General features: G+C 43.4%; 1 protein-coding gene across 1 annotated transcript in view; it reads left to right on the top strand.

The window, feature by feature from the left end:
• Positions 1–20327, top strand: part of CCDC158 (coiled-coil domain containing 158) — a 114174-nt gene that overhangs the window by 76990 nt on the left and 16857 nt on the right. Inside the window, exons 17-19 of the mRNA XM_082243852.1 lie at positions 2973–3065; positions 12254–12400; positions 15930–16069. Coding sequence (XP_082099978.1) covers positions 2973–3065; positions 12254–12400; positions 15930–16069 — 380 coding nt within the window. The remainder of the gene's footprint in view (positions 1–2972; positions 3066–12253; positions 12401–15929; positions 16070–20327) is intronic.

Genomic DNA, 20327 nt, shown 5'->3' on the forward strand with positions numbered 1-20327 from the left:
AGGCCTGGAGACATGCTTAGCCAGTCCATCTCCTTTATCCCCAGCTTCTTTAACAAGGCAGTGGTCGTCTTGGAGGTGTGTTTGTGGTCGTTATCATGTTGGAATACTGCACTGCAGCCCAGTCTCTGAAGGGAAGGGATCATGCTCTGCTTCAGTATGTCACAGCACATGTTGGCATTCATGGTTCCCTCAATGAACTGTAGCTCCCCAGTGACGGCAGCACTCATGCAGCCCCAGACCATGACACTCCCACCACCATGCATGACTGTAGGAAGGACACACTTTTTTTTGCACTCCTCACCTGGTTGCCTCCACACACGCTTTACACCATCTGAACCAAATAAGTTTATCTTGGTCTCATCAGACCACAGGACATGGTTACAGTAATCCATGTCCTTAGTGTGCTTGTCTTCAGAAAACTGTTTGCGGGCTTTCTTGTGCATCATCTTTAGAATAGGCTTCCTTCTAGGACGACAGCCATGCAGACCAATTTGATGCAGTGTGCGGCGTATGGTCTGAGCACTGACAGGCTGACCCCCCACCCCTTCAGGGGATCATGCTCTGCTTCAGTATGTCACGGTTCCCTCAATGAACTGTAGCTCCCCAGTGACGGCAGCACTCATGCAGCAGCCCCAGACCATGAAACTCCCACCACCATGCATGACTGTAGGCAGGACACACTTTTTTTTTGCACTCCTCACCTGGTTGCCGACACACACGCTTTACACCATCTGAACCAAATACATTTATCTTGGTCTCATCAGACGACAGGACATGGTTGCAGTAATCCATGTCCTTAGTGTGCTTGTCTTCGGCAAACTGTTTGCGGGCTTTCTTGCGCATCATCTTTAGAAGAGGCTTCCTTCTGGGATGATAGCCATGCAGACCAATTTGATGCAGTGTGTGGCGTATGGTCTGAGCACTGACAGGCTGACCTCCCACCTCTTCAACCTTTGCAGCAATGCTGGCAGCACTCATATATCTATTTTCCAAAGACAACCTCTGGATATGATGCTGAGCATGTGCACTCAACTTCTTTGGTCGACCATGGCAAGGCCTGTTCTGAGTGGAACCTGTCCTAGTAAACCGCTGTATGGTCTTGGCCACCATGCTGCAGCTCAGTTTCAGGGTCTTGGCGATCTTCTTATAGCCTAGGCCATCTTTATGTAGAGCAACAATTCTTTTTTTCAGATCCTCAGGGAGTTCTGTATTGACCAGTATTAGAGAGTGAGGGCAAAAACACCAAATTGAACACAGCTGCTCTTCATTCACACCTGAGACCTCGTAACACTAACAAATCACATGACACTGGGGAGGGAAAATGGGTAAGTTGGCCTGATTTGGACATTTTAATTTAGGGGTGTACTCACTTTTGTTGCCAGTGGTTTAAGCATTAATTGCCGTGTGTTGAGTTATTTTGAGGGGACAGCAAATTTACACTGTTATACAAGCTGTACGCTCACTACTTTACATTGTACCAAAGTGTCATTTCTTCAGTGTTGTCACATAAAAAGATATTATAAAATATTTACAAAAATGTGAGGGGTGAACTCACTTTTGGGAGATACTGTATGTATTGGATACTCCATATCATAGTTACATAGTTACATAGTTAGTCAGGTTGAAAAAAGACACAGGTCCATCTGTGGACACAGACACATAAAAAACAAAAAACAGTAAATATCCAAAATCTAAACCTTGTTGCTGTTCACCTGAGAGTTTAGGGGCTCAGCACATCCTGTTGCATTATTCATAACATAAAATAAATAGAGGGAGAGTGGGGACTCTTCATAATGGTCACAGCAGTTTTTCTATTAAATACTGAAATATTTAGTGAGTATCTGTTGCACTTCACTTCTTGATACATATCCAGGCTAATCTGTTGGGGTTTGACCTCCACATCATACATAGGTTTAAATAGTTGCGTTTCTCATATGGTTTAAAGGAAATTTCTCAAAGAATGAATATAACTCTGTAGGAGCAGGCATGCAGAATGCATTCATTTTCTTCTAGTTGTGAGCATAGTTTCTTATGTGTGTTCCAGAAATGTCCAAACCTGAATGAGCTTGGTAAGGTGTCCTCAGTTTTAAATCTGGGCTCTGGCATACCCCCAACATCTCACGGTGCAATATACATGCCTTGTTACAGGCCACCAAGGAGCATGCAGTGTATTGTGCGATGTAGAGTCGGTTCACACTAATCCGACTCAAAGTCGCCCCGACTTCGGGCGACTAATGAAGTCGCCCGTGCAGCGCGACTTCAGCGCGGCTTGCAACGACTTCTCATAATAGAAGTCAATGCAGGTCGCTCCGACTTTGCCAAAAAATAGTGCAGGAACCTTTTTCTAAGTCATAGCAACTTGAGTCGCTCTGATTAGAATGGTTCCATTGCACAGCATTGGAAGCTACTTGTCAGACGACCAAGTCGCCTGACAAGTCGGAATAGTGTGAACCGGCATGTAGGGGGTGTGCCAGAGCTCTAACTTGGAGCTAAATTGAAATCTGCCTGCTAAGTGGGCCCATGTTTTGAGACTCATGGGTTGTGCAGAAGATGCTGTGAATACAACAGAAGGTACTTTTGGGCACTTATAGACTTGTATTAGTTGTATGTTTTGTTTTCCATAGCAGGTTCACTGTCTTGATTTAAAGAGTATAAGCCATAGAATATGTTTCTCAGCAAAGAATATCCAACCTGCTTTTGTTTTGAAAAATAAGGACTAAAGCTGGATACACACTATAGAACTTTTGTTGCTCAGTTTCCTTTACATTTACCTTCAACTATGTAGTGCTAGGGCCTGCCTGATTGCATACAAATTGAAAGTGTTTAGGTTTGACCTCATATTATATGGTTTTGGTAAGTCTGAAGGAAAAAAATCGAAATAAAATTGTATAGTGTGTGTTCAGCTTTTGAATTGTCTGGCTATAATAAATCTGATTTAATTTTATTTTTCTATCGTTTCCTATTTGCTGCAGACTTTGTTGCAGCTCTCTGAATGTCAAGCAGAAATCCAACGTCTGGAGCAAGAAATAACACTCTTGAGGTTACAGCATGCACTGGACTTAAAGGCAAGTAAGAGGGAGCAACTGGTAATTCAGGACTTTTCTTGTCATTTACTTTTAGCCTATGATGTTGTTAGTGTATGTGAACTGGTATTCCTTTGACTGGAAAGCCTTCAGCATGCACCCTCCTATAACAATGCCTATACGATTGTATTTTTTTTTTTTTTATATTTGTGCTGAAAGGTACTCCCCTAAAATGTTGTTGTAGTCGCTTAAGATTTTTTTGTAATTTCTGCTATCATAGAATTGAATGTCAATACCTAATGTGCAGCGTTAGCAGCATACTCAAAATACTTTTAATATCACTGTTATTGGTGTCTGATGTGCTTTGTATACCTAAAGCACTTTCTTTTTTTAATATTTTAATTTGAGTATGTTGATTGCGCTTCACATTATGTATTGACATAATGACTGCTTTTTTTGGGGGGTTAAGTAGTCCGAGTGCAGATTCTTCTATGTATATGGTTATCTTAGAACTGAAGTGCATGATCTCAGCAGGGACTCATGAAAAGGTGTTTCCTGGTGCCTCCATGGCAGCATACTAGTGATAGAGCTCCGCCTCGACTCCACCTTCAGGATCAGTGAATAGCATAAATTAAAAGGTATAGCCCCCCCCATCATTCTCCTTTTTTTCCTCAAACCTCTTGAACAGTGAAGATTGCAGCAGTATGTCCCTACCTCTGCCTGTGAAAACGGGCAGCTTCCACCGGGTTCAGCCTCTCCCGTGTGCAGTCCCTGTTCTTGGGCCGCTAAACGCGCTAATAAGACTGGGAACCCCTTCTGTGGATCTTCTGGGGTCTGTGAGTAACGGCGTTTCCTAATGTGGAACAAATATGCCGTCTTTTCATAAAATATATATGTATATATATATAATATTCATGAGTATGTGGATAAGGATACATGTATAATGTGGGGATTCATGGTGGCAGAGAGATCAGCTTTCCCTTCTACACTTCTCTGTCTTTCCATCACTATGCATAGTTTTGTGGGCACTGATTGTGATGTTTATTCCCAGTTATATTCTTAATTGCGTGTGTTATGGCTACCTTGTCTGGCGTTAGGGCAATTGGGGGCGATTCCCCCACGCAGCATTCTAATGGCTACGGCGTCCTGTTCCCCTGTTCGCGCCGGGTCGCGCCGTGATGACGCGGCGGCCGGCGCATGCGCATTGACTCCCACAGCGGCCATCTTTTCGGTGGGAGTCTCTGTGCGGCGACATGTCGGGTTGCGGCGCATGCGCAGTAAGAATTGCGGGACGACGCATGCGCGGTAGAGACAACGGCGGCCATTTTGCCGTGGTCTCAAAAAAAAAAAAAAAAATATATGTATATAAATGAATAATTTATTTAAAGCTGCAGTATAAAGAAATAAAGAGGGGTAGTGTTGTTTTGAAGAAGGCAGAATTCAAAAAAGTTACAGGAAGTTAGGTTTTGGCTCAGGTATAGGGCAGCACATTTACAAATTATGTCTTAAAGGGGCAGTGTTGTTTTAAAAAAAAAAAAAAAAAATCCAGTCAATGGTTTCCCTGCCTTTCTATTGGTGCTTCGGCTCAGGTGGAGTGGAGCCTGATGTACTTAAACCAGGAAGTTTAGAGAGGCGGTGTCTTCGGTTTCAACTAGCCTTGCCCTGCAGACCATTTTCGTTTGCTCTCTCTCGGTAGGTGGTTTTTATGCTTTGGTTCTTACTCTTTCTCTGTATATAGGTGTATGTGTGTATATGTATATATATATATGTATACATGTTTTTCTACTATAATCTTTCCTTTTTCAGCTGATCCTCTTGCCCTTACCATGAGTCATTCCTCACGAAACCAAGATCCACCTGACCGTAATAGGTATGGGACCAACTTTTCGTGAGTATAAAAAAAAAAAAAAAAAAGAGTGCGCCACTGACATCCATTATTTTTGGTTTGTCACAGTCCAGTACCATCGAAGAGATCTCAAAAATCATCGGGAAGACGGGATGACCACAGTCCTGATCGCAGGTCACATTCCTCAAGATACCCAGAGAGATCAAGATCCAGAAGCCGTTATCGCTCTCCTTCACCACATTATTCTTCAAGAAAAAAGTGCTGGTCTTGTGGCGCGGAACCCCTCCCGAGAAAGCTGGTCTGTAAAGACTGTCTCAGGGATTATGCGGCCAGTTGTGACACGGAGAGCCGCCAAGTAGTTGATCTACTTAAACAAACAATGAAGGACTCAATTGCAGAGTTGGTGTCCACCATCCCAGCTCGTCCTATACCACAGGCTTCTCAGCCACAGGAATCGGATCCGGTGATCGCAGGTCCTTCCGCTATCACTGTTAGCGCAGTTCCAGCCACTAGAGATCCTTCCTCGGAGGAACATTCGGACAAATCTTCAGATGAAGAAGAGCCTTCAGGTTTCAACTTTGCTTTAGTTCAGCCGTTTATTCAGGCGGTTAAGCAGGCCATCGCCTGGGATGAACCAGCGGAACCCCGGCCTAAGTCAAAGTCATATTTCCCTTTCCTCAAGAGGAAACAAGTCGCTTTCCCTTTAATGGGAGAAATAAGGGAAGTGATTGAGAATGAATGGAGTAAGACAGATAAAAAATTCTCCTTCAACAGAGTGAATAAATTTTATCCGTTGCCGGAAGAAGGAATACAAGCCTTATCCTCCATGCCAGTAGTGGATGCAGCGGTGGTGCGTCTAGCGAAGAACATGACCCTTCCAATGGAAGATTCAACTTCATTTAAAGATCCATTGGATAGGCGCATTGATCTTGACCTAAAAAGATGCTATCTGGCCGCAGGGGCAGCTTGTAAGCCCGCTATTGCGCTGACTTCAGTCTCAAGTGCCATTCATTCCTGGACTGACAACGTTGAGACAGCTCTGAGACAGGATGTCCCTAAAGAGGATATTATCAAGTCACTTGAGGAATTGAAGTTAGCGGCAGACTTCGTGGGAGAAGCCGCCATTGACACAATTAGGTGCGCCTCTCGTTCAATGCTCCACTCAGTGATGGCTAAGAGGGCACTATGGTTAAGGCCTTGGACGGCTGACTTGGCATCAAAGCAGAGCTGGTGCAAAATACCTTTTGATGGTAAATCGCTATTTGGTGAAAGATTGGAGAAGGCCATTTCCAGGGTCACTGGAGGAAAGACTGGTATTCTTCCACAAGATAGGAAGGAACGCAGAACAAGGGGTTTCCTCTCAAGGTTCCGCCAGTCAAATTCTAGAGGCTACAGACAGACCCGTCCATTCAGGGACAATAAGAGGCCCTGGAAAGATACCCAGTCTTCCTTTCTGGCATCCAGAAAAAATAAAAATCTCACTACCCCACAAGGGGAGACAAAGTCCTTTTGACGCCAGAAAAGAAGTGACCGATACAGTGGGAGCCCGACTTCGCCACTTCTTACCAAATTGGATGACAAAATGCCAGGACCCTTGGGTCCTTTCTACCATCCGTTACGGTCACTTCTGGACATTCCAACAGCAACCACCTCGGGCGACTTACAAAAAGACGACACTACCATCATCCCCACAGAAGGCACAGGCCTTAAAGGACTTTCTAGTTTCACTTCAACTTCAACAAGCGGCGGTACCGGTACCCTATGGGGAACGCTTCACAGGTTTCTATTCAACCCTGTTCCTGGTGGAGAAGAAGACAGGGGGTTGGAGGCCGGTTATAGATTTGAAAGGTCTAAACCGCTATATTCATCTGGAAAGATTCAAGATGGAGTCCTTACAGACAATAATCCAAACAGTACAGCCTATGGATTGGTTGATATCTGTGGATCTGCAAGATGCCTACCTACACATTCCTATACTTCCCGCCTTCCAAAAATATCTAAGGTTCGCAGTAGGTCATGTCCACCTACAATTTCAAGCTCTGCCTTTCGGCCTGTGCACATCCCCAAGAGTCTTCACAAAGGTCTTGATATCGGCCCTTGCCCCCCTAAGGGAGAAAGGGTTAAGAGTATATCATTACCTGGACGATATCCTCCTCCTAGCCGACTGTCCACGGAAATTGATTCTCCACAGGGACATTCTACTACAAACCCTGAAGGATCTAGGGTGGTTAGTAAATCGGCAGAAGAGTCAACTATCTCCAACCCAGGTGATGGTATACTTAGGGGCAGAATTCAACACGGCCAGAGGCACGGTCTCTCTACCCCAAATGAAGGCAACAGCAATAATTCAAAAGACACTTCATGCCATAGGAAGGGACTACATGTCAGCTTCACAATGTATGAGTCTGATCGGCTCAATGTCTTCCTGCATCCCTCTAGTGCCATGGTCACATTGGCACCTGAGGTTCTTTCAGTCGGGATTCCTGTCCCAGTGGCGCACACGTCAACTCTCGCAAACGATCCAGATAACATCGATAATGCGCAGAGGCCTTCATTGGTGGACAGATCCGGAGAATCTCGCCAAACCTCACCATCTGGGTTCTCATTCCTGGACCATGATCACATCGGATGCGAGCAGCCAGGGATGGGGAGCGCATTGCGAAACAATACAGATTCAGGGGAGATGGTCCTTTCCGGTGAAAGACTTGGTTTCCAACATTCTAGAGCTGAGGGCGGCATTCATGGCACTAACCTCACTAGCTCCTCAGGTGAGGGCGCAGAGGGTCCTACTACGCCTAGACAACAGGGCAGCGGTTTCATACATCCAGAAGCAGGGAGGGACCCGCAGCAGGACCCTCCTGAGGGAAGTAGAGCCCATTATGATCTGGGCAGAAAGGAATCTGGTGGCCCTCAGAGCAGCCTATCTACCAGGCAGATTGAACACAGTGGCGGATCATTTATCAAGAGACTTCGAGGACGCCAACGAATGGGCAATACATCCGCACATTTTTCAGCAGATCCTCAGCCTATGGGATCTCCCACAAGTGGATCTATTCGCAACTCCAGAGAACTCCAAGCTCCCGAGTTTCTTCTCACGTCTCCCTTACCCGCAAGCGGAGGAAGTGGATGCTCTGTCCTGCCCATGGCGGTTCACGACAGGCTACGCCTTTCCACCACGTCCCCTAATTCACAGGTTCTTACTGAGATTGACGAGGGAACCAGTACAGATACTGGCAATCCTTCCGTATTGGCCGAAGAGGCCTTGGTTTCCATTGGCCCTACGCATGAGCGTATGCTCCCCGATCAAGATTCCTCCCTTTCCTCACCTACTATCACAGGGGGGGAGGTTCCATCCAAGACCACAGACTCTGAACCTTCGAATATGGCTGTTGAGAGGAGGCGGTTTGAATCCTTAGGATGCTCCCAGCAAGTCATCAATACTCTCCTCAAAGCCAGAAAGCCAGCAACCAATTCCGTATATGCTAAGATCTGGAATAGGTTTGTGTCCTACGCGGAAACAGAAGAATTTGATCCCATCACGCCTTCTGTTTCAAACGTATTGGCCTTCCTTCAGTCTGGCCTAGACAGGGGTCTCGGCTTGAGTACACTTAAAGTTCAGGTGTCAGCGATTTCAGCGGCAACCAGCATCAGATGGGCAGATAATCCGCTGGTAATCACCTTTCTCAGAGGAGTTCTTAAGATTCGTCCTCCAAGTAGAAGTCCCTTTCCTCAGTGGGACCTTCCTCTGATTCTGGAGATGCTGTCCAAACACCCTTTTGTGCCGGTGGAACAAATTTCGCTATGGAACCTGACTTTGAAGACAGTTTTTCTAGTGGCGATCACGTCCGGCAAAAGAATTTCAGACTTGCACTCCCTGGGAATAGGGGAGGAGCATATATCGTTTTTCCCTGACAGGGTGGAGCTACGGCCTCTTCGAGGTTTCACTCCGAAAGTGACTACGCCAGACAACTTAAGTGAACCATGGGCATTACCAGTCTTCTCAGATTCGTGTCAGGAACTAGATGTTCCCAAGATACTAAAAGCCTATCTGGAAATGACAGCAGCCTTCAGGAATTCGGAAAAGCTTTTCGTGATTCCTTGGGGTAAAAACAGAGGAAAGGAAGCCTCAAAAAGGACCTTGGCATCCTGGGTAGTCAAGACCATTCAAAAAGCCTATACTGCACAAAACATGGATGTTCCTTCCAGAGTGAACGCACACTCAACAAGAGCAGTGTCAACTTCATGGGCAACGAGAGCAAACGTCTCATTGGAGACAATATGCAGGGCGGCGTCTTGGTCGTCACAGCACACGTTTCTCAGACACTATAGAGTTGATCCAGGGGCTCTAACGACAGTTGAATTTGGAAGACGAGTTGTTCAAGCAGCAATGTCTTTGTCTAATTAAACTTTATTTTTTGATTAAGCATTATCCCACCCGTGTAAGCTAGTTATTTATCACTAGTATGCTGCCATGGAGGCACCAGGAAAACGGAAAATTGTATCATACTTACCGTAATTTTCCTTTCCTGGTGCCTATCCATGGCAGCATACGATCCCTCCCTCGGTTTTCCTATTTACGGAGAATGATGGGGGGGGCTATACCTTTTAATTTATGCTATTCACTGATCCTGAAGGTGGAGTCGAGGCGGAGCTCTATCACTAGTATGCTGCCATGGATAGGCACCAGGAAAGGAAAATTACGGTAAGTATGATACAATTTTCCGTTTTCTTGGCTGAATCTTACCCCGCTCCATTGGCTGGGCAATGAAGGAGACTGTGCTCCCTATTTCATCATAGGAAATAGGAGTCAAGGGGATCTTTTTTATTAAATAAAGAACGATAAAATATTCAGAGAGGATGGTATGCTGCATCAGATGGAAATTTTACAAATCCTATTTGTGTGTCTGAGCTTTCCCCCACAGCATGTGATTGTTAGTACATTAGCAGGTGTCATTAGCATGTGTTACTTTCCTCTAACTGGGATCTACTGTATTATTACACTCCAGCTGCCTTTTTCTTTCAGATGAAGAAAATATTTTTGCACACTTTGGCACACAAGGGTTATGCTTTATTTTATCATTGAATTATATCTGCATAATATTTGGGGCATTTGGTATACAGAATATTTCTTTAACCATTAACAATCACTTTAAGCCCTTATTCACACTTAAGTGTAAGTATAGCCAGGCAAATTAGAGGCATTTTGTGCGTTTTGTATGTTTGACTTATAGTACAGGATCAGAATTTCACACTTTTAAATCCATAGACTTTTTAGGGAGATCTATGGTCATAGCATACATGTTCATTTTATACCATCAGCATTAGTGATGAGCCGAACACCCCCCTGTTCGGTTCGCACCAGAACATCTCGAACATGGAAAACGTTCTAGCGAACATGCGAAACTCCATTAAAGTCTATGGGACACGAGCATGAAAAATCAAAAGTCCTAATTTTAAAGGCTTAAATGCAAGTTATTGGCCCAAAAAAGTGTATGGGGACCCGGGTACTGCTCTGGGGGACATGAATCAATGCAAAAAAAAAAAATGTTTTAAAATGATTGTTTATACAGGAGCAGTGATTTTAATAATGCTTAAAGTGAAACAATAAAAATGAAAAATTCATTTAAATATTGTGCCTGGGGGGTCCCCTTAATGTGCCTGTAAAGTGGCGCATATGTGCGATGTATGTAGCCTGTTGCAGCAATACTGACATTTCTGAAGGAAAGAATGTCATTTAAACTTGCTTGCGGCTGTAATGTATTGTCAGCTCCCGGCAATACAGATAAAAAAAAAATATGAAAAAATGGCGTTGGGGTTCCCGCTAAAATAAAAAAAAAAAAAAACGCCAGAATTTAAAAAAAAAACGATGTGGGGTTCCCCCTGAAATCCATACCAGACCCCTATCCGAGCACACAGCCTGGCTGGCCAGGATGGGGGTGGGAATGAGCAAGCACCCCCCCTCCTGAACCATACCAGGCCACATGATCTAAACATGGGGGAGTGGGTGCTTTGGGGCGGGGGGGCTCTGTCCCCCCAACCTAAAGCACCTTGCCCCCATGTTGATGAGAACAGGGGTCTATTCCCCTCAACCGTGGGCTGTGGTTGTGGGGGTCTGCGGGCGGGAGGCTTATCAGAATCTGAAAGACCCCTTTAACAAGGGGGCCCCCAGATCCCAGCCCCCCCCCATGTGAATGGATATAGGGTACATCCTACCCCTACCCATTCACCAAAAAATTGTACAAAAACAATAAAGACAAAAGCCAGTTTCTGACAAGTCCTTTATTACAAAATAAAAATAAAATAATAGTGTTTCCTCCGATGTATATCCATGGTCAATCACGTCGCCCGCCCCACACCCGAAAAATAGGGAATAGAAAAAAATGGCACTCCCGCGCTTCACATGCCTCCTGGTGAATGAGCTGCTAGAGCTGTGACAGTTCTTTTATAAAAAAAAGGGGCAGGAACAGACCGCCCCTTCTGACGTGACGTCAGTTAATTCATTCACTGCACCAGCACCATAATGCACTGCGCTGGTGCAGTGAATAAATTAACTGACGTCACGACAGAAGTCCCCGCCCCTTTCTTATAAAAGCGATGTCACAGCTCTAGCCGCTCATTACGCTGGACAGGTGTAAAACGGCGGGAGGGTTGTTTTATTTTTTTGCTGATCGCACTATTTGTTTGTGTGTTCAGCGCACACACGAACAGCTGATGTTCGTGTCAAACTTACATTCAAATCAAACATTTAGCCCATTCTTAATCAGCATTGTAATAACAATACAAACAATTGTTATATTTCACAATCCAATTTAAGCTTACTTGAAAAACCTTCTTACATGTTGTGAGTTCTGCCTGTCTGTTGGTCATCTCTTTCCACAACTTTCTGAATTCCATGCATGCTTCTCCGCTTCTCCTCTGCGGTTTACTTTTCATTTCTAAGGACTACATATCCCATAGTATCTTGCTCTTTTGCAAGCTGTGATTCTTTTAAATGGCTCTGCCTCCTGAAACTCCCCCTCTCAGCACCTCTGCAGCTCAGAAGGCAGGCTCTGTGAATTGTGTGATACTGCAGGGCCTACTCACAGGGCATAAGGAATATGTGTCACAGAATTCCAGGAAGTAAATGCATGGGCACCTTCACAGAGTAAGTTTACAAACTTCAAGTCCATTCAAATTAATAGGTGTAGGCTAGCAATAATTAAAATACAATGTGTAAATGAATATATGATTTTACATTTTGACCATATGTACACTTTGTTTGGGATAAACGTAAAAACACACAGGGCCATAAATACAAGATTCTGTCCCAAAAAACGACAAGTGACACAATGCTCAAATGCAAACTGGCCCATTGAGAATAAATATATATATCTTATCTCTATAGGAACTCCGAGGTCCATTTTCATCTGAGATATCTGCCAAACCAACACATCAAATGGCTACAAAATCGTTTCTTCAATGTTGTGATGTTCCTGTGCGAGAATATGATTTGCTGGTCAAATCATGCCCTAAAGTCATCATGTCTACACAGGTAATATTAGATCTGTCTTTGTAGCAAGAGCTTTGTAATTTAGTGACCTGTGTGTGTGATCTGCTGTGAAAATAGTGCCTACTTGCCCAACCATAGCACTGAATATCCTAAGATTATGGTCATTTTTCAATACATATGAAAACCTGAATATTTTCTTATGTCAGTTTAATTTAACCTAACTACTATAAGCTAAACTAGGTAAAAACAATTCTTTGCAAAAGACAGGACACTTGGGAATGCTTTTGCATAAGAGCTGGGGTTTTTTAGGTGCCAATAACTCAAATCATAGTCACATATTAAAATGTTATTTTAACATATTAAATTTATTTATGTATCTCATTAAAAAATATAGAAAGACGATATGGATATATTGAAAACATAGAAATAATTAATGTTTGATATCCATCAAGTGAATTTGTTACAGTTGCTTATCATAGTGTAGCAATCCCGACAAGTTTCACCATTTGATAGGCTTCCTCAGGAGATATATACTACTACACCAATACACCAAAATTGGCAAAGGTTGCATGTACACTGGATTCACAGGAATTGTTACAGCACAAATAAAAATACAACTTGTGCACCAGGGAAGAGTAAAGAGAAGTTATATCCCTCCCTATAAGCCAAGGTTAAAGCTGTTGTACAGTTAACCGCAGGAGGAGTAATCAAACAGGCAAAAAGGCCTAAGTACAGACCTGACAAAAGACCTTGTGCAAACATTTTTCTGGGTAACAAATAGTGACCAAGTACAATTTTCAAAAATGGATCTTCTCCGTGATAATAACTCCTTCCAACACCAAAATATGATATCCTCCACCAAAGCTAGATTGCCTGCTTACCAGGAATTTGGACCTCTTACAAAGGTCAACAGCACTTGTGGCTTAAACTCAGCCTGGGACTTGTGTCTCCAAAGTAAGGTGACCAGATTTTAAAAATGAAATGCGGGGACATATTTTTTTTTTCTATTGGCAATGGCCAATGGTAAACTATTTTATAAGCATATTTTCATCAAATTATATATGCAATGTATGTGGTATGTTTATGGAATGATTGTATGATATATACGTTATTTCTCACATTTCGTCCATGAGTTAAAAAAAAAAAGATACTTCTTCAAATTTTTTGAGATATGACTACCAAATGTTATGAAGATAAGATAGAGAAAAAACAGAGTGCAGAGTTCAGGAGTGCGCTACTTACAAAGTGTAGAGTGCACTACATAAAGAATGCAGAATGCATTAAAGAATGCAGGGCTCAGGAGTGTGCTACATAAAGAATGCAGGGCTCAGGAGTGCGTTACATAAACAATGCAGGGCTCAGCTGTGCCTATCTATGCAGCCTGACCAGTGCCCATTCAAAGCAGCCTCCCCAGTACCCCTCCAGTGCAGCCTGACCAGTGCCCATCTATGCAACCTGACCAGTGGCCAGAAATGCAGCCTGACCAGTGCCCAGCAATGCAGCCTGACCAGTGCCCATCCAATGCAGCCCCACCAGTGCCCATCTATGCGGCCTGACCAGTGCCAATCTATGCAGCTTGACCAGTGCCCATCTATACAGCCTGACTGCCCAGCAATGCAGCCTGACCAGTTCCCATCCATTGCAGCCTTACCAGTGCCCATCCAATGCAGCTTGACCAGTGCTAAGCAATGCAGCCTGACCAGTGCCCAGCAATGCAGCTTGTCCAGTGCCTATCCAATGCAGCCTCACTAATGCCCATCTATGCAGCCTGACCAGTGCCCAGCAATGCGGCCTGACCAGTTCCCATCATCCAATGCAGCCTCACCAGGGGATCAGAGAGAAGAGGAGAGCCGGTCGGATCATCACACAGGCCAGCATCGCCTACTGTGTCAGCTTTAATTTGCATTGCCGGGCGTCCGCTGTCGTACAAAGTCCCGCCTCCTGGATCGGCACCTACCTATGATAGACAGCACATTTACCAGCATTGGACAAGTGTGCTGTCTATCAAAGGAGTCAAACCAGGAGGCGGGACTTTGTGTGATGGCAGGCACCTGCGATTCAAATTAAAGCTGTCACAGGGGGCGACACCGGCCTGACACTGCCCAGTGTGTGGCACCCGCGGCAGACAGCCCCCCTCTACCTCAGCACCCGCCCAGGATCGACCCTGCACCTAGCGCCACCCCTGCAATCCGGGGGTTTGACTACGGGGACAGTGTCCTCAGTCCGGAAACCGGGGACGTCTGGTCACCCTACCTATTCCAGAGGGATTAACGGAATGGTTAGATCTCCTTTGCAAACATCCGGGAACTGGTCCAATTTCAGGCTGCGTACACTCCTCCCTCTCCTGTCCTCCAGCCTAGGAGAGGAGATGGAGGAGTGTACACAGCCTGCAGTGTGGGAGAGGCTGCAGCCTCATAGAAGAAGGGAGTGTCACTTCCTGAGAGGTTTTGAAGTTGGACCAGTTGCCTGATTTTTGCAAACGAGATCTAACCATTCCGGTAATCCCTCTGGAGACACAAGGCCCAGACTGGGTTTAAGCCACAAGTGCTGTTGACCTTTGTAAGAGGTGAAAATTTCTGGTAAGCAGGCAATCTAGCTTTGGTGGAGGATATCGCATTTTGGTGGTAGAAGATCACGGTATTATCACGGAGAAGATCCATTTTTGAAAAATGTGTTTGGACACTATTTGTTACCCAAAATAATGTTTGCACTGGTGTTAAATTACTGGTGTGGAAGGACACTTTCTTGTGTTCTTCTTTTTTCTGATATTTAATGTTTTTACTGCACATGTTAAATTGTGTGTGATTTAATAGAAATGCACAGCGCAACTTCATTTTTATATATTGTTTACTTTTGTGCCTATCTTACATTTGAGTTGCTGCTTTTTTTAATATTTAATATTGCGCAGTTTCTTTTTCCTTTTTTTTAAATGGTGAAACATGTCAGGATTGCTACGCTATGATAAGCAAATGTAACAAATTCACTTGATGGATGAATTTTTTTATGTTTTTAGTATATCCATATTTTTTAATGAGATACAAAAGTAAATTAATTGAATTTTATTATGTTACTATGATTCGAGTTATTGGCACCTAAAAAAATCCCAGCTCCTATACAAGAGCATTCCCAAGTGTCCTGTCTTTTGCAAGGAATTGTTTTTACCTAGTTTAGCTTATTTTGGGAATTTCTCTAACCGACCTATCCTGTTCTATATAATTCCTTGCAAAGTTTACAGCCCTTTTATTTTTAGTAAATCAACCCCATAGTGTAAATGTTCACTGTCAAATTGTAGGTGACAACATGGAAAAATTCACTCCCTAAAAATTAACATTGATGCATTACAATGCGCATCAAGGAATATCTGTGTGTGCTTTTTGTGGCAGCTTGTAATAGGTGAGGCTCTTGTCACTGAAAAACAGGATATCATTTCTTTTAGATATTATTTTAAGAATGGCTGAAAGCTTTGATTGATTGCTTGATGGAGTGAATGTTTTTTTTATTTTTACAGTGGGATTGTAGATCTGTAAAACCTGATTTTTTTGCTGACACCTTTGGTTGCTTACTGTTTCAGCCATCTGTTAATTATAACATGGTGGAACCCTCTGAGGAAGCAATCAATCTTCCAGACGGCTTACCTTGTGCACCCTTTAAAGATGAGGCACTTCTGAAACTGAGTAGGGAAGCTGACCATACATCAGGCCATATTTCCAAGTAAGAGTAGAGAAGAACTTTCTGGTTGTAATTGAATCCCTTCTTTTTCAGAATTTACTGCAAGAGAGGCTTGGTTATAGTGCACTGCCAGTTTCTTTCAGGTTTGTCTTGATGTTTACTGAGGTTCTGAATCTGTATTATATTTCTTCCAAATATGGTACATTTTGTGCAATTTTATTTAATGAATTAAGAAACTTTAAAAGTTGGTTTACGGCTCAAATTAAAAGGTCAAATTAGTTGTGATCAAAGGTGATAAACACTCATTATTAGGTGGTTCAGGAAAATATCAAAACACTTATTTATATATATATATATATATATATATATATATATATATATATATATATATATATATATATCGATAGATAGATAGATACAATATCTCTCAAAAGTGAGTACACCCTTCACATTTTTGTAAATATTTTATTATATCTTTTCATGTGAGAACACTGAAGAAATTACACTTTGCTACAATGTAAAGTAGTGAGTGTACAGCTTGTATAACAGTGTAAATTTCCTTTCCCATTAAAATAACTCAACACACAGCCATTAATGCATAAACCACTGGCAACAAAAGTGAGTAGCCATTTTCCCCTCCCCGGTGTCATGTGACTCGTTCTCAGGTGTGAATGGAGAGCAGGTGTGTTTAATTTGGTGTTATCGCTCTCACTCTCTCAAACTGGTCACTGGAAGTTCAACATGGCACCTCATGGCAAAGAACTCTCTGAGGATCTGAAAAAAAGAATTGTTGCTCTACATAAAGATGACCTAGGCTATAAGAAGATTGCCAAGACCCTGAAACTGAACTGCAGCATGGTGGCCAAGACCCTCTATATCAGTGTTTTTCAACCAAGGCACCCTTTAAAATCTGGCAGAATCTTGAGGCACACCAAACAAAAATTTCGAAAAAATGTAATTGTTACTTACATCAATGGGATACTTGAGCCTGGGACGATCCACACAACTGCTCTATTCTTGCAGTTATGGATGAGAGACAAACACAGAGCCCCTGGTCCACAGCCCTAAGTCGCTGTCTGTACTTGTTCTTTCTCTGTAGAAAATAGCAGTTGTGCATGTAGCAAAGTCCCTAGGGGGCGATCGTTGCAATTTTTTATGACACATGGTATTTGCACAGTGGTTTTGCAAACCCATTTATTTTTGGAAAAAATACACTTTAATAAATTGAAACAAAACACAATATATACCACGATTTTTTTGTATAATAGAAATAAAAGATGATGTTACGCCGAATACATAGATACCTAACATATCACCCATTAACATTGTGCACGCTTGTGGAATGGTGACAAACTACGGTGCTTGAAAATCTCCATAGTCAACGCTTTGAACACTTTTACAGGTTACCTGTTTAGAGTTCAAGAGGAGGTCTAGCGCTAAAATGATTGCGCTAACATGTGCAGTGATACCTCACATGTTTTGTGTGAATACTGTTTACATATGCATGCGCGACTTACGTATCCATTCACTTCTGCGTGCCAGCATGGAGGGTTGGGGGGGAGGGTCGCTTATATTTTTTTTGTCTTATTTATTTTACCTTTTTTTTTCACTGTCCCTTTAATTCTTTATTTCCTTGAATTACTTTTTATTATTTATGTAAACATCCATTGTAATAGAAATAAGGATGACAGGTCCTCTTTATGGAGACATCTGGGGTCAAAAAGACCCCCAAATCTCTCCTTTGCCTTTAAAAGCAAGCAATCACCAATTAATTTTTTTTATGTAATATAAATATACGTGGGTTTTATTTATTGTATTATTGATAATGGTAAATGCGCTTTTTATTTTATATTGTATGCCGCTCACACATTTCTTTCTTTTTATATTGCATTGTGCATGCACATCTGCTGCAGTTTGGCCACAGTGGAGGTGTAGTGCAGGGTACCCGCGGTTTTCATGTGTGTTTCCTGTGGTTTCTCATAAATTTCTACTATGTCCACATTTTTGGTGCATTTTCTGAAAGCACACCAAAAATGAGGGACATAATACAGGTCTATGAGAAACCACAGGAAACACACATGAAAACCACTGGTATCCTGCCAAAGTGCAGCAGATGTGCAAGTGGAATACGATATAAAGAGAAAAAAATGTGCAATCGGAATACAATATAAAAAAAAGTGCAGTTACCATTATCAATAATACAGTAATTAAAACCCACATATCTTATGTATACTTAAACCACATAAAAAAATAAAAAAGCAATAACCATTTACCAGGTAAATGACATGTATAATTCATGTACCTCATGGAGCTCAGAGGAGCCACTAAAGAGCCTCCTCCCTGTAATTCCTCCTCTCCTCACACACTCCCTTGGGCAAAAGCGTGCCAGATAGCATCTTCTGGGGTCCGCGGCTCGCACATCCCAGCAAGCCCTTCATATGTCCGACCCACCCACCATAGCAATTGCATGGCAAAATGCGGCGGGGGGGGGGGCTGGCACAGCTTCTTGAGCGCCTGTGGCAGAGAGAAGTAAACTTAGACAGCAGACCGGCACCCCTGTCACTACTGACTAACAATGTTTAATGATCAGATGGCTGCTAAGTTGGGGTCATTTTGCCACGGCACACCAGGGTGCGGTGGCACACTGGTTGAGAAACCCTGCACTATATTACCAAAAGTTTTGGGATGCCTGCCTTTACACGCATATGAACTTTAATAGCATCCTACCTAGTCTTAGTCCGTGAGGTTCAAAATTGAGTTGGCACACCGTTTGCGGCTATAACATCTTTAACTCTTCTGGGAAGGGTGTCCACAAGGTTTAGGAGTGTGTCTATAGGAATGTTTCACGATTCTTCCAGAAGTGCATTTGTGAGGTCAGGCACAGATGTTGGATCAGAAGGCCTGGCTCACAGTCTGTGCTCTAATTCATCCCAAAGGTGTCCTATCGGGTTAAAGTCAGAATTCTGTGCAGGCCGGTCAAGTTCCTCCACCCCAAACTTGCTCATCCATGCCTTTATGGACCTTGTTTGTGCACTGGTGCACAGTCATGTTGGAACAGGAAGGGGCCATCCAAAACTGTTCCCACAAAGTTAGGAGCATGAAATTGTCCAAAATGTCTTGGTATGCTGACGCCTTAGGAGTTCCCTACACTGGGACCAAGGGGCCAAGCCCAACCCTTGAAAAACAACCCCACACCATAATCCCCCTCTCCACTAAATGATTTGGACCAGTGCACAAATCAATGTCTATAAAGACTTGGATGAGCGAGTTTGAGGTCGAGGAACTTGACTGACTGTAAGATCCTTCGGTACTTTAGAGCATTCATGGTTCCTTTCTTCCGGGTTGTGTTCCACCGCTCTGTCAGGTGGAACGCATATGGGCGTGGTGTAGATTGACAGCGCTCTGACGTCATCATCGGGCGCCGCCGAGGGCGCCTATTTCAACTAGCGGTTTGCATGGACACATTGTTCGTGCAACCGCTCTCAGCAGATGCCTAACCTGACGCTGCCGAATCTTCCAGTGACACACCCCATTGCTGGACCGACCGGAGCTTCGCTACCCTATGCTAACCATTTGCTTGCTTCTTGGATATTGATAAGTACCCCACAGGGGACCCCTCCTTATCAACACCGCTTGCTACCTATTAACTGCATTGCTGAACTTGATTGCTAGCTCTTGTACATCTTGCTCTCTAATAACTATTACCTGCATTGCTGAATTAGATTGCTAGCTCTTGTGCATCTCGTCTACTAATACCTGTACCTGCACTGCTGAACTAGTTTGCTAGCTCTTGTACATCTTGTCTACTATTACCTACTGCTTGCTGTGGCGTAACTGATTGCTAGCTCTTAAGAACACTAATCATTTCCATTTACTATTGCACCGCTGAACCTATACTATAACTCCAGTGTATCATATTCACTGCTACTTGCATTAGTACCTGTCACTCTTATAACATCGCTTGCTGAGTGTTTGTACATGTGCATACTGAACCAGGCTGAACCACTATGATGAGTCAAGAGAGTTAAATCAGGTGATTTGACATACCTCTACAAGACTACTGAGTGGAACTCTGCAGCTGTAGATCCAATTCATTAAATAACCAACCAGAGCGTTACACTGACCTGCACAGAGTCCTGACCCCAACCCAATAGAACACCTTTGGGATGAATTAGAGCGGAGACTGCAAGCCAGGCTTTCTCGCCCAACATCAGTGCCTGACCTCACCGATCAACTGATGTACAACCAGCCTGTTGGAAAATGTTTGCACAATCAGTGCTGCCGGCTATAGCTGGCAACA

Source organism: Pelophylax lessonae, assembly GCF_965119305.1.
Source record: "Pelophylax lessonae genome assembly, chromosome: 1".
NCBI classification, from domain to species: domain Eukaryota; kingdom Metazoa; phylum Chordata; class Amphibia; order Anura; family Ranidae; genus Pelophylax; species Pelophylax lessonae.